At 38.0% G+C, this 27,850-nt stretch overlaps 1 protein-coding gene across 1 annotated transcript in view; it reads right to left on the reverse strand.

Moving 5' to 3' along the window:
• MGAM (maltase-glucoamylase) overlaps positions 1–27,850 on the reverse strand; it is a 300,259-nt gene that overhangs the window by 177,068 nt on the left and 95,341 nt on the right. Inside the window, exons 20-21 of the mRNA XM_053710109.1 lie at positions 20,683–20,739; positions 18,725–18,849 (exon numbers count right to left, since the gene is read on the reverse strand). Of these exons, the coding sequence (XP_053566084.1) occupies positions 18,725–18,849; positions 20,683–20,739 (182 nt within the window). The remainder of the gene's footprint in view (positions 1–18,724; positions 18,850–20,682; positions 20,740–27,850) is intronic.

Genomic DNA, 27,850 nt, shown 5'->3' on the forward strand with positions numbered 1-27,850 from the left:
TAGGTGGTGGAGGTGCCTCATTATACATAACTCTACCTGAGGGGTCTGCAGGGCCTATCTGGGAGTCTACAGGAGGGACTTTTAATTAATAGGCCTTGCAAGCCTTGAACTCAGGGTTACTCTATCAAGATCTACGATATATAGAAATAGCTGCTGCGTCAGCTGGGTATCTTTGAGCAAGCTTCTCAAAGTGTAGTGTCATTTTTCTTTGTATAATAGCAATCGCATTTTTTCCTTGCCTGTTTGTTTACTGTGTATATGCATCTGAGGGGCCATCATTTTACGCTGCCTAACATTTTGTTACTCCTTTAGGCATACATTGGGCCCTCTCCTTCCTTTCCTGCTGAGTTACTGTTAGTGGGTCATATCCCCATTCCCTTTCCCCACATTGTCCTATGGTGACAACCTCCCCAGGAGAGGGCCACATAGTAAGCGGTTTCTCAGGGGTGGGTCAGGAAGGCAGATTGTACACCTCAATACACATCAACTCGAAGCAGATATGTGAGACATCCTCCTAGGGATGACCCTCCTCTGGATATCTACAGTTTTACATACCCTGAGCTTACCCTCTATCCTAATGTCAGATTAAAGGGTCCTATATGCCCCCCTTTCCATTTCAAGAAGATAACATCCACATATTGACCAATACACCTGTTATACTATTAAAGGCATTGTAAATCAACATGTTGCAGCAAGCAAAGAAGAAACAGAAAGGAAACCTTGGGCTTAGGACAACAGTGATGGACCACTTTCATCCTCATGAGAACAGAGATAATGCTAGATCTAAAGACGAGCAATCTCTTGCCTCAGACTTGCCGGATGACCACCTAGATAGCAGGCTCTCTAGTCCAAGTACTCCCGGCAGTACTCCCGCTTGTCTCTATCCAACGCATGTTTGAAAACCAAAATCAGACCCTTACAAGGCGATTTGATAAATTGGAGAGATCTTTCGAAGACCTAAGGCGAGATATTTCTTCTATCAATGAACGTACCGACATCATAGAGAGAAAACAGGAGGACCTCATGGTAGACCATGTTAACTGGGTTGGACAAACACAGAGCCTGACTGACCAAGTATCATCTTTGGAGGCAAAAGTGGCATACTTGGAAGTCAGATCCAGGTGAAATAATGTGAGGCTGAGGGGGATCCCTGAATCAGTTCTCCCACAGGACCTAGAAGAATATGCTCAATGCCTCTTCCAATCAATCATTGGCCCAGCTACTGGTGACACAGGCAGAATAGACCAGATTCACAGAACAGCGAAATCTAGGAACCTCCCCCCTGGTAAGCCCAGAGACACCATAGCATGCCTACACTATTACTCCTACAAGGACAAGCTGATGAGAGCCATGCTGTGCTCCCCACAACTCAATGGGCAATTTAGTAAGGTCTCCCTGTTCCTGGACCTCTCCTCTTACACCCTGGCACAGAGGAGGAGTTTCTCGGAGGTCACCAGAACCCTGAGAGTCAACCAGATCAGGTACAGGTGGGGGTTTCTGACCAAACTGATAGTCACGAAAGATGGAACACAACACACTATTCTGACACCCAGACAAGGGCAGGAACTCTTGAGGATATGGCATCTGGACCACCAAGATAGGGTCCCCCCGGCCTCCCCTAGGAGGTCTCCTAATGATCCCAATGTCTCTGCCCACCCGCCTGGGGGAAACCCTGATTTAAGGGTAAATGCCCCAGAATGGAATCCAAGAGGCCCAATGTTAAATGTCTGAGTTGAGAACCCGGGGGGCTCACTGCTAAATGCCTGACCCATGGTCACTAGAGGAAATATACTATTAGTTTCACCATAAAGTGTTTAGGGGTGGGACAGTTAGGGGGCTGAATGTCCCTTGGCTCTCCCTGGAAGTTAAAAGGTTTAGTATGGTACCAATGCACTTATTCTGACTGTTTAAATTTGCACTATAGGTAGGAAGGGGATTCTGGGTACCCATCTGGCAATGGGCTGCAAGTAGAGACAGATTGGCCTTTCTGGCGGAGGTCACAGGCCCCGTCAAATATGAGAGAAGAGGCAGATTGCCACATGGGGACAACAGAAACCAGGGTCCACTCTTATAAAAAGGTCATAATGTCTCACTGTAAAATATTTAATGTTTCATATGTGCACATTACTTGACTGTTCATTTTCCTATTATGGGTGGAGGAGGCACTTGTGTCCCCGCCTGGCAATCAAGTATTATTAGAGGATGTGCAGCCTTTTTGGCTGCATCAAAGGTCCCAAACCCTATTAACTGTGAAACAGGGGGCACATTGCCAGAAGGGAACATAATTAGGGTTTGGGCTTACAAAAAAAGTTAGAATGTTTTCATGCATGTTTTGAATAAGAATGGGACTAGCTCTCTTATTTTATCCTCCTCCCCAGGATTGTGGGGGAGGGTTTGTGTTTATACCCGCACAAGATGTGAGGTCACGATATCTTCCTCCGTGTGCCAATTTGGTGACGTAATATCTGAGAACAGGAGGGTCAGGTCTTGGGCGGCTGGGGACACAAATAAGTGATATGCTGATTGATACTAGGGGACGGCTGCCCTCGTGCCCTACTAGCCGTGTGTGACAGCGGGCATTTCGGGGCTGACCTAGGTCGCCTTGATGGGGCCCACATTCCACCTATTATATACCAACCAAGATTAGGCTTGAACACTTTATGTATTTAAGTAGGCTTGTTGTTACTATGTTGAGTTTATAGCTATATCCAATTGCATATACTTTTAAGGATGTTATCTGAACATTTAAGCTCCTTTGAGCTCACTTTGTTTCGGGGGGGGGGGGGCTGGGACTATTGTTAGCTCCGCCCCCCACTACACAACTTGTCTTTAGGGGACCATGGAGCCCTCCGCATACTTTTGGCAGAGTTAGGAAGTCTCTGCCATGCCGAGACGACAGGGCCCTTTTTGATTTCCCATAACCGTACTCCTACTTATACCTTCTCTTTTTTTTTTCTCCCCTCACTCTATCACAAGTCCCCATCATGAAACTGTGCACTTTAAACACTACGGGTCTCAATTCTCCAACAAAAAGGAGTTTACTCCTAAAATACCTCCAGACACAACACATAGACTTAGCTTTCCTTCAAGTGACTCACTGGACTGAAGAGGGAGCTTCTAGACTTAAAACACCAAGATACCCAGTTACAATTTCATCCACTTTTCACAAGAAGGCAAGGGGGTGACGATACTGATAGGGAACCAATTAGCATACAAACCTATATATTCTGACTGCAACTCGGCAGGCCGCTATGTGATATGTGTGTGCCACCTGAACTGTGTTGTGTACACGCTAGTGGCCGCTTACCTACCCAACACTAACCAGGCTAGTTTTCTTAAGTAACTCCTCCTGAGTCCTGACTGTATCTAAAGTAAAACAGGGCCACATCCTCCAAGCTGGTGATCTTAACATGATTTGGGACCCTAAGAGAGATAGGAGGGGGAATACACCAAAAGCGGGAGATAAAAATAGGGATTTCATGTCTCGAGATTTAGAAAATTGACAGCCCACTATGATTTGCACAATATTTGGAGGGCTTTACACCCGGACGCCTGCGATCATACTTTTTACTCAGCCCCGCACTCTTCCTTCTCCAGGCTGGATTATGTCTTCTGTGATCCTTGGGCGATGCAGATGGTTCGAGGTTCTTCTATAGTGCCATGTATGTGGTCAGATCATGATGCGGTGGTGGTCAGTTTTGACCCGATGGTTGCCCAAGAGGGGCCCAGGAGATGGAGTATGCCAGACCATTTGTTCCAGGATGTCCTCATGCTCGAGTGGTCCAGGGAAGTTCTCAAATTCCTAAAGATTAACGTAAATGGGGAAACCCCGATCCATATAGTGTGGTTGGCCTTGAAGGCCTACATGAGAGGAATCCTTATAAAAAAGGACTCCCAGAACAAAAAACAAAGAGGAGAGACACTGGCGCAGCTATATAGTAAGCTGGTCATGGTTAGGGAACGGGCAGTACCTCTCCCTCAAATACTGAGGGGTGGCAGTCTCTAAAGACTCAAATCTGAGACCTGGAAATAGAACAAGTCCAGACGAATCTTAAGCATTTAAAAATGAAATACTATTATAGTGGAAACAAGGCAGACCGCTTGTTAGCGAATAGGCTCCGCCAAAAAATGCTAATGAGTATAATAGCTTACATCTAGAAGGGGAAGGGGAGATGTTATTCCCCCAGAGATATTGGAGAAGCCTTTGTCGACTATTACAGTAGACTCTATCAAATATCATCCTCGGAACACTGGCAGATTCTCTCTAGAGAGGAAATAATATGGCCTTACAGGACCTTAATTTACCTAAAGTCCCCACCGAGGCAGAGGAACCACTGTCTGCCCCAATTACTCTTGCAGAGGTAGCCCAGGCGATCAAGGAGCTGAAGCTGCATAAAGCCTTCTATAAGAAGCTCTCAGCAGAAATTAGTCCCACCCTGCTCTCCGTCTTAAATTCGGCTTTCCAGATGGGGTACTTTCCAAAAGAATATTGGGAGGCAGAAATAGTGACCATACCCAAACCGGGGAAGGACCAAAGCCATTGCAAAATCTATCAGCCCATATCTTTAATAAATGTGGATACTAAGATGTATTCAAAGATTTTGGCCAATAGGATGGGCAGGGTCCTTCCCTCTTTGGTCCATTTGGACCAGGTGGGATTTGTCTGTGGCCGGCAAGACTCAGACAACATGCACAGATTATTAGATATACTTACTGAATCTGCTTCCCTGGGACTTCCACTAGTTGCCCTGTCACTAGACACAGAAAAAGTGTTTTACAGGGTACGGTGGGAGTATATGGAGGAGGTTTTGAGAGCCTTCGGGTTTCCAATGCATCTTATTACAGTCATCATAGCTCTGTACTCCAATCCCTCGGATAGAGTTAGAGGGAAGGGATTTTGCTCCAAATCCTTTGTTATTAGGAACGGGACCAGACAGGGGTGCCCGTTATCCCCCCTCCTTTTTGTACTTATTATCGAGCCTCTGGCAGCCATGATCAGACGGTCGACTGAAGTACAGGGATTACTGATACATGGCACCTTACAGAAGCTTGCATTATTTGCAGATGATCTCACCTTTTTTATCACAGAACCTGAAATTTCGCTACCAGCGGTATTTGAGATTCTTGGAAGATTGGGTAGTTTGTCTTACTATAAGCTTAATTATACAAAAATGGAGGCTTTGGCCTTAAACCTTCCCCCAGCGCAGCTTTCCAAACTCAAAGAGACTTATCCATTCAGTTGGTCCACTAACCAGCTGAAGCATTTGGGGGTCATCCTCTCACCTTACCCTAAAAAAGTGATCCACGCCAATTATGATCCACTTTTCAGAGAATTTGAGACTCTAACGGCCAAATGGTCCAAATTTGAGATCTCATGGATTGGGAGAATCCAATCAGTAAAAATTATGCTACTGCCTAAGGCCACATACCTCTTTAGGTATATTCCATTGATGATCCAGAACTATACCTTGAACCATTTTTAATCTGTGATAAATAGGTTTGTCTGGCAGGGTAAACCCCCGCAAATTGCGATGCAACAGCTACAAAAACCTATGCTAAATGGGGTTCCCGCAGCTCCCAATATTTGTAGCTACCATAAAGCCAACATGCTTTCTCATATAGCGGCATGGGGGACACTGCCCAAAGACACAAGATGGGGACAGCTGGAACAAGCAGTGCTCCCAGTGGGCTTACCCCTTGAAGATCTCATATGGGTCCCACAACACGCAGATATACTTGTGGGTGTGAATAACCCTGTTATTAAGGCCTACATAAAGACATGGAGGGAGCTCCGGAATTTACCATGGGTCGCACCACACCCATACCCTGCCCATTCGGTCAGGGCGCTGTTGCTCTGCCTACCAGACTCACACCCTAGGGGGTGGTCCGCTTGGGGAGTAAAACATGTCCAGGATCTGTATACACCACGCGGCTTGGTAACACAGGCCTCTGGTCTGTCAGATGTAGATATACCTAAGAAGCACCATTTTGAATACTTTAGATTGGTTTCTATGATATTGGCGTGGGGTTTACAGAAAGATAAACATAGGGAAATGACTCAATGGGAAAGAGATAGCTTGCTGGCAAGTCACTTCGTAAAGCCCTGAGAATTCATTATAAACTACTGTATTACTAGACTCGGAAGGGTTTGTGAAGGTGTTCCATGTCCTGGAGTGGGAGAGAGAAATGGGGCGGGCGCACACTGAACTAGAATGGCAAAAAGCCATACAATTTACGAGAGCAGCAATATATTGTGTTACGCTATATGAATTATTTATTAAATTAGTGCTGCACTGGCATAGGGTCCCAGTTCAACTACATAAGATGTTTCCCCAAAAGTCGAATGAGTGCTGGAGAGGATGTGGCCAAAGGGGTTCTCACTTTCACATTTTGTGGAGTTGTAGTAGGATAAAGGAGGTATGGGACCAGGTGGAGACGTTATTAGATCAAATGAAGGTGTTCCATGTCCTGGAGTGGGAGAGAGAAATGGGGCGGGCGCACACTGAACTAGAATGGCAAAAAGCCATACAATTTACGAGAGCAGCAATATATTGTGTTACGCTATATGAATTATTTATTAAATTAGTGCTGCACTGGCATAGGGTCCCAGTTCAACTACATAAGATGTTTCCCCAAAAGTCGAATGAGTGCTGGAGAGGATGTGGCCAAAGGGGTTCTCACTTTCACATTTTGTGGAGTTGTAGTAGGATAAAGGAGGTATGGGACCAGGTGGAGACGTTATTAGATCAAATGGGCTTAATCCACAAATTGGGCTTAATCCACAAACTGACACCAGACACTGCCCTCTTTCACCTGGGGCTAGGAAGACTGACCCAACATGAGAGAACGCTGTGCATCATCATCCTTTTGCCCACAAAGTTGGCCATAGCGAGAAGCTGGCTGGGAACTTCCCAGATTGCATTCCGTATGGTTAGAGATATCCTTGAACATATTAGCACAATGGAAGAATACTCTTTAAAATGTATAGGTAAACTGAGACTACACGGGCAGGTCTGGGTGACTTGGGAAAATTGGGTGAGAGCAGATAAATAGGGAACAACAGAGTATAGACAAAGGTGCTGACACCTGTTAACCCCTCCTGCACTTTTCTTTTCCTTTTTTTTTCTCTCTTCCCACTCTGTTGCCTCGACATTGCTAGTATCATTCAGAACTTTCTTATAATCACCTGGATGTTGTTGAGCTTTTAAGGTGAGATTATGATCCAGGTGCACGATAATATTTTTCTATGTTAAAATATATTGCTTTATGTTATGATGACTATGTTGTGGACACATAAAAGCCAATTTATTGTTATTCAGAGTATGTACAAGAAAGTTAGGTCTCATGATTATCATTTACTACCCTGTTCTCTAGTGTCCAATTTAAAATGTTTGTATACAAAAAGAGGTGCCACTCATGGCCTATTATACTTCCTATTGTATAGGATCTGTTACTGTTTACAGTCTCTAAGACATGCCTTCTGTATTGGATACATGAGACTTGATTTATGTTGATAGGCGTGTTGCCATGACAAAAGTTTTTCTTTGTGTATGTAATTGCTACCTCAATAAAAAATATTAATAATAAAAGGTGAAACTGATATATGAGATAGACTCATTACATGCAAAGCAAGATAGTTCAAGGCATGATTTGTCATAATGGTGATGATTATGGCTTACAGCTCATGAAAACCCGAATCCACAATCTCAGAAAATTTGAATATTGTGAAAAGGTTCAATATTCTAGGCTCAAAGTGTCACACTCTAATCAGATAATTAAGCCATAGCACCTGCAAAGGGTTCCTGAGCCTTTAAATGGTCTCTCAGTCTGGATTAGTAGGAATCACAATAATGGGAAAGACTGCTGACCTGACAGTTGTTCAGAAAACCATCATTGACACCCTCCATAAGGAGGGAAAGCCTCAAAAGGTAATTGCAAAAGAAGTTGGATGTTCCCAAAGTGCTGTATCAAAGCACATTAATAGAAAGTTATGTGGAAGGGAAAAGTGTGGAAGAAAAAGGTGCACAAGCAGCAGGGATGACCACAGCCTGGAGAGAATTGTCAGGAAATTGCCATTTAAAAGTGTTGGGGACTTTCACAAGAAGTGGACTGAGGCTGGAGTCAGTGCATCAAGAGGCACCACACACAGACGGATCCTGGACATGGGCTTCAAATGTCGTATTCCTCTTGTCAAGCCACTCCTGAACAACAAACAACGTCAGAAGCATCTTACCTGGGCTAAAGAAAAACAGACCTGGTCTATTGCTCAGTGGTCCAAAGTCCTCTTTTCTGATGAGAGCAAATTTTGCATCTCATTTGGAAACCAAGGACCCAGAGTATGGACTGCAAGATGCTTGAAGTCCAGTGTGAAGTTTCCACAGTCTGTGTTGATTTGGGGAGCCATGTCATCTGCTGGTGTTGGTCCACTGTGCTTCATTAAGTCCAGGGTCAACACAGCCGTCTACCAGGAGATTTTGGAGCACTTCATGCTTCCTTTCTGCAGACGAGCTCTATGGGGATGCTGACTTCATTTTCCAGTAGGACTTGGCACCTGCCCACACTGCCAAAAGCACCAAAACCTGGTTCAATGACCGTGGGATTACTGTGCTTGATTGGCCAGCAAACTCGCCTGACCTGAACCCCATAGAGAATCTTTGGGGCATTGCCAAGAGAAAGATGAGAGACATGAGACCGAACAATTCAGAAGAGTTGAAGGCCGCTATTGAAACAGTAATTGCTGCAAAAGGGGCCCAAACCAAGTACTGAGTACATACAGTATGCATGCTTATACTTTTCAGAGGTCCAATATTGTTCTATGTACAATCCTTGTTTTATTGATTGCATGTAATATTCTAATTTTCTGAGATTGTGGGGTTTTCATGAGCTGTAAACCATAATCATCACAATTATGACATATAACAGCTTGAACTATCTTGCTTTGCATGTTATGAGCCTATCTCATATATTAGTTTCACCTTTTAGGTTTTATTTGTGAAATAAATTAACTTTTGCACAATATTCAAATTTTTTGAGTTTCACCTGTATACACTATATGTATATATATATATATATATATATATATATATATATATATATATATATATATATATATATGTATATATATATGTATATATGTATATATATATATATATATATATATATATGTATATATATATATATATATATATATATAAAATTAACTTGTACTGTTACTCAGGCTGATAGTAATTATGTGCTGATAGTCTTTATACTTATAAATATATTATCTCATATAAGGAGAACCACATTTTCTTCACTTCCATTATCAAAATGTGCACAATATTTTTATATGCACACTTTCGTGGACGCGGACCAGAAAATGTTCTCCAAAATTACCAAAAAAAGCTGTCAAAAAGCTGAGCACCAAGTACGAGGCAATGAGCAGCGGAATGTTGTTAACTAACAGTCATCGATCTCGCTACTCTTCGGCTTTTTCCCAACTTTATTGGTACCCTGTCACTAAATACCCACACTATACTATACTGTTTACCCCCTATACCGCCGATCCCGGAGCCCACCGCAACTCTAATAAATGTATTAACCCCTAAACCGCCACTCACGGACCCCACCGCAACAAAATAAAGTGTTTAACCCCTAAACTCCCGCTCCCGGAGCCCACCGCCACCTACATTATACTTATTATCCCCTAATCTTCCGCCCCCTACACCGCCGCCACCTACATTATACTTATTAACCCCTAATCTGCCCCCTTACGCCACCGCCACCTACCTACATTTATTAACCCCTAATCTGCCGCCCCCAACGTTGCCACCACTATATTAAATTTATTAACCCCTAAACCTAAGTCTAACCCTAACACCCCCTTGGAACAGCCAATAGAATGTGAGCTCAATCCTATTGGCTGATTGGATCAGCCAATAGGATTGAACTTCAATCCTATTGGCTGATTGCATCAGCCAATAGGATTTTTCCTACCTTAATTCTATCAGCCAATTGGAATTGAAGGGACATCATCTTGGATGACGTCACTTAAAGGAACCGTCATTGTTCAAGAAGATGTCGGATGAAGAGGATGCTCCGCGTCGGATGTCTAGAAGATGTAGCCGCTCCGTGCCGGATGGATGAAGATAGAAGATGCTGTCTGGATGAATACTTCTGCCCGTCTGGAGGACCACTTCTGCAGGCTTCGTTGAGGACTTCGGCCCTGTTGGGTGAAGACTTCTCACGGTAGGGTAATCTTCAAGGGGTTAGTGTTACTTTTTTTTAAGGGGGGATTGGGTGGGTTTTAGAGTAGGGTTGGTTGTGTGGGTGGTGGGTTTTAATGTTGGGGGGTTTGTAATTTTTTTACAGGTAAAAGAGCTGATTACTTTGGTGCAATGCCTCGGAAAAGGCTCTTTTAAGGGCTATTTGTAATTTAGTGTAGGGTAGGGCTTTTTTATTTTGGGGGGGCTTTTTTATTTTGTTAGGGGGATTAGATTAGGTGTAATTAGTTTAAAAATCTTGTAATTTATTTATAATTTTCTAAAATTTAGTGTTTTTTTTTTTCTACTTTAGATAATTGTATTTAATTGTATTTAATTGTATTTAGTTTAGGCAATTAATTTAATTATAGTGTAGTGTTAGGTGTAATTTTAACTTAGGTTAGGTTTTATTTTACAGGTATATTTGTATTTATTTTAACTATGAAGTTATTAAATAGTTAATAACTATTTAATAACTATTGTACCTAGTTAAAATAAATACAAACTTGCCTGTAAAATAAAAATAAAGCTAGCTACAATGTAACTATTAGTTGTATTGTAGCGAGCTTAGGGTTTATTTACAGGTAAGTATTTAGTTTTAAATAGGAATAATTTATTTAATGATAGGAATATTTAGATTTATTTAAATTATATTTAAGTAAGGGGGTGTTAGGGTTAGACTTAGCTTTAGGGGTTAATACATTTAATATAGTGGCGGCGATGTTGGGGACGGCATATTAGGGGTTAATAAATGTAGGTAGGTGTTGGCGGTGTAGGGGGGGCAGATTAGGTATTTAATAAGTATAATGTAGGTGGCGGCAGTGTAGGGGGGCAGATTAGGTGTTAATAAGTATAATGTAGGTGGCGGCGGTGTCGGGGCGGCAGATTAGGGGTTAATAAGTATAATGTAGGTGGCGGCGGTGAAGGGGGTGGCAGATTAGGGGTGTTTAGACTTGGGGTACATTTTAGGGTGTTAGGTGTAAACGTTACCATAGGAATCAATGGGATATCGGGCAACAGCGAACATGAGCTTTCACAGCTTTCAGGCTCCTCCAGGGCGGCGGATTGAAATCCAGATATGCTGGGCCGGAATAGTGGCGAGCGTACCTTGTAGAAATTTGATAGCTAGCAAAAGTAGTCAGATTGTGCCGAATTTGCATTCGGAACATCTGTAATGACGTAAGCATCGATCTGTGTCGGACTGAGTCCGGCAGATCGTATGCTACGTCACAAAATTCTACTTTTGCCAGTCTGTAGGGTTTGATAACTAAGGGTAATCAGGCTCGCCACAAATACGCTGCGGAATTCCAGCGTATTTGCAGTTAATGACTTGATAAATAGATGCCAATGTATTTTTCATTGTCTTTATTTTATGCATTTGTTGATTATGTAATTCTACTATATTTAATGCTCCTTTAAATATTCCAAACTGAAATAGTTTGAACCTCTTTCTAGGCACAGGGATCAATGCAAATATAAAAATCAACTCTATATATATATATATATATATATATATATATATATATATATATATATATATATTTATATAAATATATAAATATAACTAAAATAAATAGTTGCAAATTTGTACGACTGCCAAATCTTACTGTTACTAAACCATTGTATTAGAGGCTCATAACTAATTCTCATCTTTCCATGAACTGTAGAATAGTTTTCCATCAGAGTTATGGTGAGATAATGAAACTATTCACCTTTCTCAAAGTCATTTAATTCTGACCAAATGTCAGACTTGAAGCGTAACTTTTATTTTACTGGCTGTGTGTTTTGGGATTATGCAGGATCAAGTTCAACTGCACAAGCAACAATGGTATAGAAATCCAATTCTTTCATGATGGAAAATAAAAGTTTTTTTTTACATTTAGTAGCATTTAATATTTACAGAAGACTATAAGAGCTCTGAGAATTAATATAATTTTAAACTAACATTTTTTGCATAAAAGTCAATTTGTATTGCTGAGATGTTGATATAACACATTAGCTTGGATTTACTTCACTATTAGACAATATTTTTGTATGACTATAAGGATCTGGTCCTCTTACTTAAGGGATAAATATTTTATATAAATATCTTTACAACTCCAAAATATCTCAAATATTTTGCATTAGCTTCCACTTACATTGCAAATGGTCAGTTAATATCAAAGAATTTTAACTAACATAATAATTATTATTATTAGTTATTTGTACAGATTGCATAGTGCTATAAAAATAGGCATAATATGCAAGGTAACATTTATAGGGAACAAGTAGGTTGAGGGCCCTGACAAAGTTTGCACTGTTGTAGTCAGCTCTCATGAAGGTGATCTACAAACAGTTGGGCTCATAGGCTTACATGCTAAGGGGGTTAAAGGGGATAACAAAGGAGAAGAGGAACTGAGGTTAGGAAAGGTTAGTATATGTTGTATGAACAGCAGAGTCTTTAAGGAGCACTTGAAGCTTTCAAAACTAGGAGAGTGTCTTGTGGAGCAAGGCAGAGACTTCCGCAAAATAGGGGGCAATCTGGAAAGGTCATGTAGACAGTAATGTGAGGAAGTAACAAGAGAGGAGGAGGTCATGATCAGAGTGAAGGGGACAGGAGGGAGAGTATCTGGAGACAAGGTCTGAGATATAGTGGGAGCAGTGCTATTGAGGGCCTTGTATGTCAGAGTCAGAATTTTGTTTATAATTCTGGAGGCTAGAGGAAGCCAGTAAAGGAATTGGCAGAGAGGTACAGCAGATAAAGAGCATAGAAGAGGCATTCATTGTGGATTGTTAAGGAGCTAGAAGGCAGCTTGGAAGACCAAAGAGGATTGAATTACAGTATTCAAGGTGGGAAAGGATGAGAGAGTGAATTCAAATCTTAGTTGTGTCTTGTGTGAGGAAATGTCAAATTTTAGAGATGTTTTTGAGGTGTAAGTGGCAGGAATTGGCCAAAGACTGAATGTGAGGAGTGAAAGAAAGATTTGAGTGAAATGTGAACCTAAGACATTGGGCATGCAGGGTTGGGGTAATGATGGAATTATTGACAGTTATAGAAAAATAGGGGGTGGAGATTTTGGAAGAAGAGGGGAAAATAAGGAGTGCAGCTTTGAAGAGATTTAAATTAAGGTAGTGAGAGGACATCCAAGATGAGATATGAGAGAGAAAGTCAGTGCACAAGTTAGTTAGGAAGGGGCTAGGTCTTGTGCAGAGAGGTAGATTTGGGTATCATCGGCATACAAATGATATTGAAACTAGTTGAACTTTATTAATTACCTAATGATGATGTATAGATTGAGAAGAGAAGGACACCAAGGATAGAGCCTTGTGGTACACCAACAGAAAGTAGTAAAGGGGCAGAGGTTGCACCAAAGAAGGCTACACTAACTATAGACAGGTAGGAAGACAACCATGAGAGGGCTGTGTCACAAATGCTGAAGGATTGGAGAGTTTGGAGCAAAAGAGGGTGGTCAACAATATCAAAGGCTCCAGACAGATCAAGAAGGATTAGCTGAGAGAAGTGTACTTTTTTGGTAGTGTTGTGAGTGAAATCCAGATTGCAATGGATCAAGGAGGGAGAATAATGTAAGGAAATTTGATAGACGCGTATATACTAGTTTTTCTAGAAGTTTTGAGGCAAGGGGGAGTAGGGAAACTTGCAGCAATTGGATGGGGAGGTTGGATCGAGAGAAGGTTTTTTGAGGATAGATGTGACCAGTGCGCATTTGTTAGAAATGAGGGAAATATACCGGTGCTGAGGGATAGGTTGATGTGTGGTTATAGAGGTAAGAGCAGAAGAGAGGGAGGGGAGTAGCTCTGAGGGGATGGAATCAAGGGGACTGGTGGTGAGGTGAGAGGACAGTATAATGGCAGAAACTTCTTCCTCAGTAACAGGGGTGAAAAAGCTGAATTTATGACTTAGTGGGTTTTGAATGATTGTGAGCTTTTGAGGGGTTGGAGACCATTACTATGAAATCAATGTTGTTGCTGAAGAGGCTGGAAAAATCTTGAGCTGAGAGAGAAGTTATAATAGGAGGTGGAGGTGGGTAAAAAAAGTATTGAAAGTCGAGAACAGATGTTTTGGATTTGAAGAAACAGTGGAGATAAGAGAGGAGAAGTAATAATAGTCTGAACAAAAAGAGACACTAAACTTGTTTTTAAAATAAAACATCTTGCATTTTTTTTTACAGTTTAGTATGTCAATGATATTGGACAATCCTACAAAATGCATTGGATCTCTTACATTATTATTAGCCATTCTGGTAATAATGAATAAACTAATAACCTTCCATTTTAGTCTTGACCCTTATATAAATATTTTAATGCCAGTTTATAGTCAATAATGTGACAATAATTAGACATAAAGGGTCAGATTACAAGTGGAGCACAAACATTTGCATGCATGCAATATCAGGTTTTAACAATCGTTGCATGTAGGCTATATTGCGCTGGTATTACAAGTTGAAAGTAAACACAATTGCTTGAGTGCATTTCAAGTTAATGCTCCTCAGTTTAAAGTGTCCTCAAAACTGTGGTTAACTGTTTCACAAAATAAGAAAGTGTTACAAAACACATCAAAAATACATTATAAAGTACACTTATACTTATAATAACATCTAATAAAAAGATATGAGGTCTCAGGTGTTACAGAAAAAAAGGCAGACAAAGGGCTTTAACATTGAGATACATGCATATGCATCTCTAAAGATGGATATGTGTGCATTTATATGTACATATGTATTTAAAATACATATGTACACATATATAGACATATATAGAAGTGAATTAGAACCCTTTGCAGCTAAATCAATGAAAACATGAAAAATCATATTTATTCAATATTCGTATTTAATGAAGTGTTATACTGTGTAGTTACTGTAAATATTTGACATTCCAAAGTACTGCACATAGCAGAATAAGTTCTAAGTATTTGTAAATAGATATTCCTTTATATATCTGTATATATATATATATACCTATATATAATCATGTGTGTATATATATATATATATCTTGTCAGAAGAAGGGACGCTGTTGGTCCCGAAACGTCACAATAAAGGATATTTCATTGAAATTGTTGTCTACAGTCCAGTGAGTGCTTTCTAATTCTCATCTTTTACATACCTGGCTACAGCACCCTGGCAAGTTGCGGTCTGTTGGTGAGAGTGCATATACCACATACAAACTTTTATATATATATATATATATATATATATATATATATTGTGTAGAGAAAATAACTCATTGTGTAAACCATTTACAAATCTAGACAAGTCAGAAGACTTGCTATTCCCACAGAAACTCTCCGATTACACTGTTTCCAATGCTGCAAGGGATTCTGGGTAAGACATGCAAATGAGATTCACAATGACTCACCTTTTTACTTTTAGCCTGCTTTTTAAGGCAGACTTCCCTTTACGCCATAGCATTGCCGCATTACACAGCTTTTACGCTTAGCTAGGTTTAGTACAGTGATTCAGACCAATCCCAGGACAGCTGTTTTGTGGTTATTGCCACTCATCAGCTGGGAGTAGGTTGAATCACTGCTTGGAAAAGTTCATTTTCAGGGAAATACAACAACAATTAAAATTATGGGGAGGCGAAAAGTGAGTTTAAAATCCTCCACTAAATACAAAATGTAGAGAATGTATAGAACAGTTCAAATCCAACGTACGTTTCGCTGGCATGCTTTGTCAAGGAATGTCATTCCTTGACAAAGCATACCAGCGAAACATACGTCGGATTTGAACTGTTCTATATTGAGTTTTATTGCGTCTTTACACTAGCCAGGACACCTGGGAGACTAGCGCTATTGTCTTGCAACTAAAGAGGTATTGGTTTCGGCGGTCACACTCCTGCTGATCCACTCACCTCTCTGCGAGTTTGGCGATCTTAGCATTTGTCATAGCATATCTGCTTTTGTACCCTTACATTGTGGTGTTATCAAGGCTTATGTGACGCTTTTATATATTTTAAAATAAATTTGTATCCAAGTTTTGCCTAGTGTACTGTTTTCCCATCAGTATAAAGTGAGAGTGCGCATATCCTTGAGCTTAGTCGAAAGTTCCAACAAATGTGAGTAGTCATTTGTTACAAAACAACTACTTCCTCAAAGTGCCGTTACAGATTCACACTATGTTGCAAATTTCTGTTTCCTTTTTTATGGGATCTCACTGAGGAATGCTAACAAGCTGAAAAACTCATCCAGAGGACACAGACATATCCTTGATTCAGAACTTTATATGGTTTTCTTTTTATGATTTTTGCTATCACATTTATTTCACATTTTGTTTCTTTGTGATATTTGGTATATTTATTGCCATTTACAAATCTAGACATGTCAGAAGACTTGATTTTCCCACAGAAACTCTCCGATTACACTGTTTCCAATGCAGCAAGGGATTCTGGGTAAGACATGCAAATGAGGTTCACAATGACTCACCTTTTTACTTTTAGCCTCCATAATTTTATTGTTGTTATATATTTATATAGGTATAGATATATATTATACCAAAATACCATCAGATATATGTAGAAATATGTATTTATAAATAAATAGAACATATTCTGCAATGCGCAGATTATTGGAATGCGAAAATATTCATATTTTGATGTTGGGTTAGCACACATGAGAATATGTGATCCAGTTTGCGGGAGAGTGACTTCTATGAGGGAATAGGTTATCTATTGTGTGCACGATATTGTAAGTTCAGCTTTTTGTTAGTGTTGGGTTAGTGCGAGAGCGATAACATTTTACTTTCAAATCGTAATACCAGTGCAACCCGATGCAAGCAAAAATGTTACTTCTAGTGCAATTAACTCTCTGGCAAAAGCTCTAAATGGCCCAAACTTAGTAATAGCTGTAGATACTATAAAGGGGCATTAACTACACTGAGATTGTAATATACAATTTTTAGACATGTGCAGGCCAAGAAATGTATGTATGTTTTGGACAAATTTTTTGTTTGGATATTTGAGGATTTTCAATTCCCCGAATATTCGTTGTCTGTGCTATTCGGTTTCCGTTAAACATTTACATTAATTTTCATTAAATGAATGTAAATGTTTTGAAGCTACAGGTGAATAGTTTACCTTAAGCATAAAATACTTACCTTAACATGCTCTGGAGACTGCACTAACCTTATCCTCTTCTTGCCAGAGCCCTTGGCCGTGCCAACACCTAGCTTAGCTCTCTAGGTTCCCAGGACCTGCACTAACTTTAGTGCAGGTCCTGGGAGATGAGCACGCTAAGCCTCTTGTAAGTGCAACCAGGGCTCTGTCAAGAAGAGAATCAGGTTAGCATGTTGCCCAGTGTATTAAAGTAAGTATTTAATCCTTCATAAACAGTAAAGTAAACAAATTAATACTGACAAATTTGATCTGTAGTTTTCATTTTCTTTAATTTTAGTTGGTGCATTCATTCAGATTTTCATTTACAAAATTATATGTAGTAAGAACATTTTAAATACATTTTTGTTTATGTGTCCCTTTTTTCTGTTACTTACTTCTGAAAATTGAGAAGTTTTCAATTACACTTTAAAATACAGACTCCAGACACTGCTATATTCCACACAATCATTACTTGCACACTCTAAGAAACCATTTTAAACTGTCTCTAACTGTTCTAAGCAGAGAAGGAAAATTAGATTACCACATGGTGGATCACATTGGTTTATGGACACTATGGCATCAATTTATCAAGTTGTGTAGCAGCTTAAAAGGATATGAAACCCATTTTTTTTCTTTCATGATTTAGAAAGAGCATGCAATTTTAAACAATTTTCCAATTTACTTCTTATTTGTTTTTTTCTCTTCATATCCTTTGTTGAAAAGCATTTCTAAATAGGCTTAGTAGCTGCTGAATGGTGGATGCACATAGATGCCTCATGTGATTGGCTCACCCATGTGCATTGATATTTATTCAACAAAGGATATCTAAAGAATGAAGCAAAATAGATAATAGAAGTTAATTAGAATGTTGTTTAAATTTGTATTCTCTATCTGAATCAGAGGTTGCAGATGCCAAATATCTGGATCTCATTTGTCAGGGATGACTGACACACCCTGCTTAAGGAAATTTTAAAACTGATTCCAGGTTGTTGTTTTTTTGTTACCATTATGGGGTAGATTTATTAAGCAGTGGATGTTGTTTTGTACCCGTGATGTTTCCGGCTTGCCAAAAACATAAATTAAAAGCAGAGGTCATAAGACCACTGCTCCTTAACTTGTCTGCCACCTTTTAGGTGGAGGACTGCAATCATCCCAATCCGATCGAGATGATTGACACCCCCTGCTAGCGGCTGATTGGCCGCAAATGTGCAGTGGACAGCATTGCACAAGCATTTCACCAGAAATGCTTGTGCAATGATAAATGCCAACAGCATATGCTGTCGGCATTTAGCAATGTCGGGTGGACATGATTTGCTACAGCGGATCATGTCCACCCGCCATTTGATAAATCGGCCCATATGTATTAAAAGGCTAATCAGATTTTCGATACAAACCTGTAGACTGTTGTACGAGCTGGTTTCTGAGTTGGAAATATGTAACCTCCCCTAAGATGAAGTCCAAGTTTATCTTCTGGAATATACATTGAGACCTTTTGTTTTCTCCATGGAGCTATTGCACCCTGCATTCATTTAAAAATAAACAAAATGGCAACAATAATTAACTATACCTTTTATAGCAAACCATCATCATATTCTAACTGTAGACATGTCTACTTTAATATGTTTCCAGAACAATATATTGTCCAAACACCTTCTCTTTTTAATCCAGAATAATAGAGTTTTAGGATGAATTGTAACCCCTCTAAACTAAATTAAAAATGACAAGCTGCTGTTTTCCCTATTTTAATATTCCTTATTATTTCTGCAGTGTATTTTAGAGCAACCTATCTCAGCATTGTTTTCTTTATATTCCACAAAACATTCAAGAATATAAAGCAGTGCTTCACATTTAAAAATAGACTCTATTTAGTATTAGAGAACAAACAGTCTTACTGCTCGATAGTCCCCTGGTACATAACAGAGGACTTAAACATATAAAGATGCAGGGTTGCTTTAACACAGCTTGTATCGCTCCCTGTGGGTCCAGATGCAGCCACTCTCTGTTCCTGTGTATTTCTCCCCACACAGGCTGAACAAACGATACGATAGTGAACTGAAAGAAGGGAACAGCACAAAGGACCAGATTCAAGGTAGTATTTTATTTGATAAAACAATCACGCAACAGCACAAATTTTACTTACAAGAAAGCATTTCACAATTAATGTTGTGATCAAAGACAGTCCTACTCCGTTAGTGAGGATCTCCATGGCTGACAGGAACGTCTGACAGGAACGTCTTCCTACCGCACACAGCTGGGAAACTCCTCCGGTGGTTCAAGGAGGGACCAGAAAGCTGCTCTTGAAAAAGCCCGGGCGTACTCTGGAGGAAACGTGTTGAGCTTACTGGTCCCTCCTTGAACCACCGGAGGAGTTTCCCAGCTGTGTGCGGTAGGAAGACGTTCCTGTCAGACGTTCCTGTCAGCCATGGAGATCCTTACTAACGGAGTAGGACTGTCTTTGATCACAACATTAATTGTGAAATGCTATAAAGAACTAACATATAGTAAGTAGAATCTGTGCTGTTGCGTGATTGTTTTATCAAATAAAATACTACCTTGAATCTGGTCCTTTGCGCTGTTCCCTTCTTTGCAGTTCACTATTGTTTTCTTTATAGAGGTAGATAGCAGAAAAAGAGCAGATCACAAGTTGGGTAGTTCAAGTTTTTATATGATAAGTGAGCTATTTTTTTGCTGAGATTGAATGTGCTGCTCTGTAAAGGTAAAGAAAAACTTCAGTCTTTTTCTTACTATCTATAAATTAAGTGCTACAGAATATCTACAAAAAATATATACTTGTCAAAGATTAGAGTTGATATTTTTGTAGATATAGTAGTTCATATGCACTGACTATTTCTAAAGTGAATTAAATTAAACTAAATTCAAATAAAAAGCATGTAGAACTAGGCTAAATAGATTTTAAATTATATGGACAATGCTGTGGTATCCTCAGCAGTGTTCCCTTTAAGGCCATATTTTTGTGATTTGCTGAGCAGTGAAACAGTTAATAAGGGAACCATATATTGCAGTCTGCATTGTGAAGTCTTTGCTAACTGCAGGGTGAGGCTCCCTAATTAACTGTTTCACTGCTTGTTCGCTTTCAAAATGTGGCCTTAGAGGGAACACTGATTGTCAGTGCTTTTAAAATATGTGTCAATCAAAGTTTTTACCAAAGCCAATAATGCTAATTTCTTAGTGAAAAAAAACTGTTGGCCCATGTAAATCCTAAATGGATTCCTTACTTCAAACATATCACATCTGTATATAAAACATTTTGAGTCAAAAAATACTAGCAATGACAATGTGCCCATAAAAGTAAATTAAATTAAATTATAGAAAAGTAAAATATTTTACTTACTGTTTCATAATCATACCACACAGCATCAGGTATGTATGCATCTGCATTCACAGAATTCTACAATAATAAAGAAACATTACATTTCATTCTCACATTAATACCAACATCAATACTTATTGTAAGACTATTATTCATTTGCCCTAAGAAAAAATGCTGGCATAATTAATCCACTTACATTACCATCAAATTACTCTCTTACTGCCTAAGTTCAAGAACAAATGAGTCACCTCAAATGTACAAATATAGGCTGACCTTAAATCCCCTTCATTGCAATGCAATTAATCCTCTTATTTAAAGATGTTTATATCACCAGTTGTGAAAAAAAGTTTTATAAAAAAGTGGAAATTGAAGTTTCAATAAGGTTTTCATAATTCAGAATTTGAATTTTTGTTTTATTACTCTCCCAAAAAAAAAAACAACTGAGAATATAACATTATTTTATGCAATTATACACAGTAGCAGTTGAAGAAAGAATCAGTCTCTGTTTAGAAAATATACATTAAACCCTTTTTATATAAAAAAAATAATACTATTATATTTACATTGCTGATGCAAGAAAGTGTGTCACAGTATTTAAAAATTGATGTAGCCATGATAACTAACTAAGTTGATCAAAATCTATTATTTGATTATTATCGACATGTTAATGAGCTGTTTTCAAAATTGATCAGAATTGTTCATTTTTATTATTTATCAATGCTGATTGCATTCTATGGGGCCGCTTTATCAAAGCTTCAACTGATAATACGATGTAATCCGCTTGAATCTCGCGTAGAATTCAACACAAATTGAATCTGCCATAATTAACAAAGCATCAACATTGTCAAATGTTGAAATGTCTGATGTAATATACGCTCCTGCAATCTCAATTCGACGCAGATCAATGCTTGCCTCATTCCAGATGTTTCAAATTCACATTCTACTCTATTTGACCCTCTTCCCAATTTATCAAACATTCAACAGGTACGCTAGCGTACCGATCGTTCAAACCGCCACCCTTGAGGCCGTGAATACCATAGAAATCAATGGGAGTCTGAAAACCCAGAAAGGTTATGTTAGATGCTGCAAGATAATGAAGCTTATTACATATTTATTTAAATTAGAAAGTTGATTACAATTGTATACTCTTTCTAAATCACACAGACAACAAAGACACATTTTCAGTATCTAAATAATATGTTAATTAATAATATTATAATCACATGTAATTTCAAGGGACAGATTCATTTCAAAAGAAGTTTTAATGACAGGTAATGTCTGTCTGGCAGCAGGACTAGTAGATATAAGGATACAAATGAAATAAATACATTACATACTATAGCTAACTTCCTTTTTTTGATTAATCTAATTTCACCATGTTTAGCGCATGTAATACAAGTCCCACTGCATTTTGCCCCAAATTTGACGCAATACTCAAACTCCTAAATAACCCACAAACTAGTGAAATTTTCCACCACTTTTGATTGGGAAATACATAATCACATGATTTATTACATCAGCCAATCTGATTTAAATATACATGTTATACTATCACTAACGAATCAAATTGCTTGATACTTGTGTCATTGATCACTCATCAGAACTTGTAAGTGCCATTTGTTACATTGTGTATTATACTTTGGAAGTATGTATATGTGAAATTAGTATTACAGTTAAACACTGATGATGAGGACACACAGTGTAATATTTTTGACAATGATTTTAAAATTCAAATGATGTTTGATTCAATATAATCTTAAGCGAATAGCTCAAAGGGATAGTCCACCTAACAGTAAACTGTCATGAATCAGATATAGCAGAAATTAAAATCACCTCTTTACTGTCATGATATTTTCAATGTTTTTCTCTTGAATGCCATTTTCATTAAGAATATCCGCAACATAGATGACTCTTATTTATGAACAGTTTGATGTTCATCGTTCCTTACTTGACGCACGTGTTTTTGACAGACCTCTCAATAAATAAATTAGGGTGTCGTATGTGGATTTGCGGCAGCGATGCCTGCCAAGCTTATTGACTCCAGCAAATGCACCAAGATTGAAGCTTTGATAAATCGGCCCCTATGTCATGCTATTTAATTACATATTTACAAGGCCATTTTTATTGAATTCAAGAACCAAAAAGAATTTGGTAAAACCCAGACAGAACTGTTTAATTTATTAATAAATCCCCCAAAAAGTTTTGAAAAGTTAGTGCATTGACTGAAATAATCCCACCATTAGTGGTGTAACTAAAACTAACATAGCAAAAGCTGTGACCAGGATCCTATTTTAACAGTGCTTTTACTTGCTGTTTAAAATCAGCAGAGGCTGAGCTTGCAGCCACATAGGAGTTGCATCTCTGTAAGTAACACTTCCCCCTTGGTTACTCCACAACAGAAGGCATGCACTTGAGAAGCTTTCCTGCACAAATATGGTGGCATACTCTTTCCTTTCACTGTGAAAACAGTTTTGCAGGAGGGGGCACACAGAGGGTCAAGTATAATGCAAGTGGAGCTCAGGCACCCCTGTAATAAAACCAATACTGATTGCAGGGTAAGATGGCCTAGTCTTAATTGAGACCTCTGAGACCCTAATAATTATGCCCCTGCCACCATAAATGATGACATTAGGATGCAACATCCCAAACGCATATAAATGTTACCTCCTCAATCCATTAAAGTTTAAAAAAGTAATAAGAAATGTTACACTAATACAAATTATTCAAATCAATAATCCATCAAGCACAAATGCCCACTATAACAATAATGCCTCTGTTCAAATTCCTTAAAAATGCAAAAACAGATCAAATTCACGGCCTTTAACCCATGAACTAATCACAAAGCCCACAAAATCAATCTTTTTTTATTATTGTTATTAATCCTGTGCTTCTGTTTTTTTATTATAAAATCAGGAGATTAACACAGATTATGCTTTAGTGTTGTTTATAGGAGGTAATGATTTCAAGCTTTGGGGGTATTATAGGGACAGTCTAGTCAAAATTAAACTTCCATGATTCAGATAGGGTATGCATTTTTAAAAAAAAAAATTCTAATTTACTTTTAATATCAAATGTTCTTTGTTAAAAGCTAAATCTAGCTCATATGCAAATTTCTAAGCCCGTAAAGTCTGCTTTTCATTTCAGTGCATTTTGACAGTTTTTAGTAGTTAGACAGCGCTAGTTCATGTATGCCATATATAACATTATGCTCACTCCCGTGGAGTTATTTATGAGTCAGCACTAACTGGCTAAAATGCAAGTCTGTCAGAAGAACTGAAATAAGGGGGCAGTCTGCAGAGACTTAGTTACAAGGCAATCACAGAGGTAAAAAGTGTACTAATAGAACCTTGTTGGTTATGCACAAATGGGGAATAGATAATAATGGAATTATCTATCCGTTTAAGCAATAATAATTCTGGAGTAGACTGTCCCTTTAATGACAGATATATTTTAGGATTGTGATTACTGAAAAAAACACACTGACAATGCAATGCAATTCAGAAATTGTTATCTATCAAAAACAATTGCAAGACTGTTATTGACCCCTAAGAGACAAAACAGTTGCAAGCTTTAAAGACAATAAGGTTCCTATGTCAGACTAATCTACAATTTAAACTTAGGTATATTTATATACAGTATATAAAATGAATGCCATGTAGAAATGCATATGCAAAATATAAGGATCTGTTATGGATGGTCAGCAATAGCAAATTCTTTTAAAACATTTTAATATAAATAATAAAAATGTAAAAGTGCAGTGTAGTTTATTGTGAGTGTATTATAACATATGTGTTATGAGGTGTAAACTAAATGCTATAACTCACAAAAAATAAGTAAATGATAACATGCCTCATAAATATTTTTTGGCAAGGTTTTACAAGCAGCACAAACCCTGGACATTATTTAACTACATTGAATGTTTCTTATTAATTTGGATAGCAAGTGAGCAAAATCATCTTCAGCTTCACAAAAGGCCACCACAGTCTTAAATTTACCTTCAACTTCATCCCCACTCATTGCTTTTATGGATATCCCATTTATATTAAGGACAATGCCACATAGGTATCTTTATACCAAAAGCCTGCTGATCAACCCTGTTAAATGAAGTATGCCAGCTTTTATCCTACCCACCAGTCACTTCATCATAGAAAAAACATAGATTTAAATGTATTTGCTCACACAGAATTAACAGGAATTTTCATCTCCAGTCATATAAGAAGATATTTAGATATCCCAGGTTACCACACACATGCATTAGAGAAAACCGAGTTCATAAAATGAAATACCCAGTAACAAAGTCTTGTAATGCTGAAGAATAACTGGATGCCCCTTGTTGTCACATACAATTGAAAACTATCCTTAATAATACTTAATACTAAATACAAAGACTAAAAACCAACACTTGGATACAGGCAGCTGCAAATCTTAAGAACTTGAACACCAGAAGTCAACCGTCACAACCTACGAAAGATATCCTATTTTCCTGAGACCAAAAAATATATAATACAAATTGCACATTTCTCTGTGGATTAAAAGATGTATAAAGAAAGTACAAGAATATACCATTGCCCATATTACATATTATGAGTTGAAAGTAAACTGTTTTCGCTCTCGCACTAACCCGACAAGCGCAAAAAGCCAAAGTTAAAATTTTGTGTGCACGTTCATGTATTCCCAATAGAAGTCAATGAAGAGAAAAAGTGGGAAAAAAACTTATACCCCACTCTTGTGCAAACCCGATCACATATTCTCATTTGATATCAAAAATATAAATATTCCAATGTTCTGCCCATAGCAGAATATGTTCTATTTATTAAAAAATAAATATTTCTGCATATATCTGATGGTATTTTGGTACAATATATAACTATACCATATATGTACATAATTATATATATATATATATATATATATATATATATATATATACTCACCGGCCACTTTAGTAGGTGGTACACCTGTTCAATTGCTTGGTAACACAAATTGCTAATCAGCCAATCACATGGCAGCAACTCAATGCATTTAGGCATCTAGACGTGGTGAAGATAACTTTCTGAGGTTCAAACCGAGCATGAGAATGGGGAAGTGATTTTGAACGTGGCATGGTTGTTGGTGCCAGACAGGTTGGTCTAAGTATTTCAAAAACTGCTGATCTACTGGGATTGTCACAACCAACTCTAGGGTTCACAGAGAATGGTCCGAAAAAGAGAAAATATCCAGTGAGCGGCAATTGTGTGGACGAAAATGCCTTGTTGATGTCAGAGGTCAGAGGAGAATGGTAGACTAGTTCGAGATAATAGAAAGACAACATTAACGTAAATAACTACTCTTTAAAACCAAGGTATGCAGAATACCATCTCTGAATGCACAACACGTCAAACCTTGAAGCAGATTGGCTACAGCAGCAGAAGACCACACCGGGTGCCACTCCTGTCAGCTAAGAACAAAAAACTGAGGCTACAATTCGCACAGGCTCACCAAAATTTGACAATAGAAGATTGGAAAAACTTTGCCTGATCTGATGAGTCTCGATTTCAGCTGCGACATTCAGATGGTAGGGTCAGAATTTGGCGTAAAAAACATGAAAGAATGGATCCATCCTGCCTGGGGGTGTAATGGTGTGTGGGGTGAGTATGTATATATATATATATATATATATATATATAAAACTATATTTGTCAAAAAGGAGCCTGATCTTATATGTTAAAGATCAGTTAAGCAAGGGATTTCAGCACTCAAGTCATGGTTTACAAAAATATATTTGCTATACTAATAATGACATTTACTTTTTTTGATGAGCAATGGGAAGCTGAACTAAAAGAAACACTTGATAGTAGCAATCTAGACTGTTTCTTTAAAAAGAGGAATTCCCTACGGGCAGTTCGTCCGTTTGAAGAGAAACTGCTCCTCAGGGAGTAGAGTTTCATACCAAACTTATGATTGAGAGATTTTTAAAAAGAGGATATTTGAAAAAGCTAATAAAACATTCTTTAAACAAAGTAAGAAAACAGGAAAGAGACACTCCATTGAATTCATCTAAACAACTAAAAGAAGAACAGCAAAAAATAAGATTCATGACTACCTATAATTGTCAGTGGAATATAATTAAAGAACTTTTATTAAAAAAATTGGCATTTATTGACACTTGATGAAGGGATAAAAAATAAAATAGTTGAAATCCCCTCTTTAACTGCTAGGAAAGTTTAAAGGACAAGTTAATCCAATGTAATTTTGTTAGGTCACAAACAGCCAGGAACTGGCTAGGTGTACACCAACAGGTAAAAGGAAGTTACCCTTGTGGTCATTGTGTATATTGCCAATATATATAAATAAAAATAAAAAGTTCAGTACAGGCCAAAGTAAAGAATTTTGGATTTGTACATTTATAAACTGCAATACAGTAGGAGTTGTTTATCTCCTTTAATATTCATGTCCCTGTTTTTATATAGGGAAAACTAAAAGATTTCTTAAAGATAGAATACAATAGAATTGTGACAATATTTTATATGAAAGGGACACAAGTGGTTGCAAAACATTTATTGGAATATCATAATAGTAATCCAAGTTCTTTAAAATTTACAGGTATAGATAGAAGTATAGAACATGGTAGAGGAGATAATGACAAATGTCTTTTGCAAAAGGAATCAAAATGGATCTTTGTTTTGAAAACTATTAGTCCTTATGGAATGAATGAGAAAATTGAATATGCTTCCTTTCTAAATTGAATATGCCATAGTCTCTTTCTAGCTTTGAAAAAATGTTTTTGAATGGAACTATTTTTCTATATTTCAAAGTTATAGTTAGGGATGGGCGAATGTTTTGCTACATTCGAAAAACGGCACGAATTTTAACACATTCGTTCGTTCGAATCGAATTTCGAATGTTTACATAACATTCTAACATTCGATTTTCGAATATTCGGTTTCGAATTTTACGATTACATTCGAAAATATTCGAATTCGAAAAATTCGAATTTAGATTTTAATAGTATTTCTAATGCTTTTTCTTTACATGTAATATTCGAATTATGCAATATTCGAATTCGAAAAATTCGAATTTAGATTGTAATAGTATTTCTAATGCTTTTTCTTTAAATGTAATATTCGAATTATGCAATATTCGAATTCGAAAAATTCGAATTTAGATTGTAATAGTATTTCTAATGCTTTTTCTTTAAATGTAATATTCG

Source organism: Bombina bombina, chromosome 4, assembly GCF_027579735.1.
Source record: "Bombina bombina isolate aBomBom1 chromosome 4, aBomBom1.pri, whole genome shotgun sequence".
NCBI classification, from domain to species: Eukaryota; Metazoa; Chordata; class Amphibia; order Anura; family Bombinatoridae; genus Bombina; species Bombina bombina.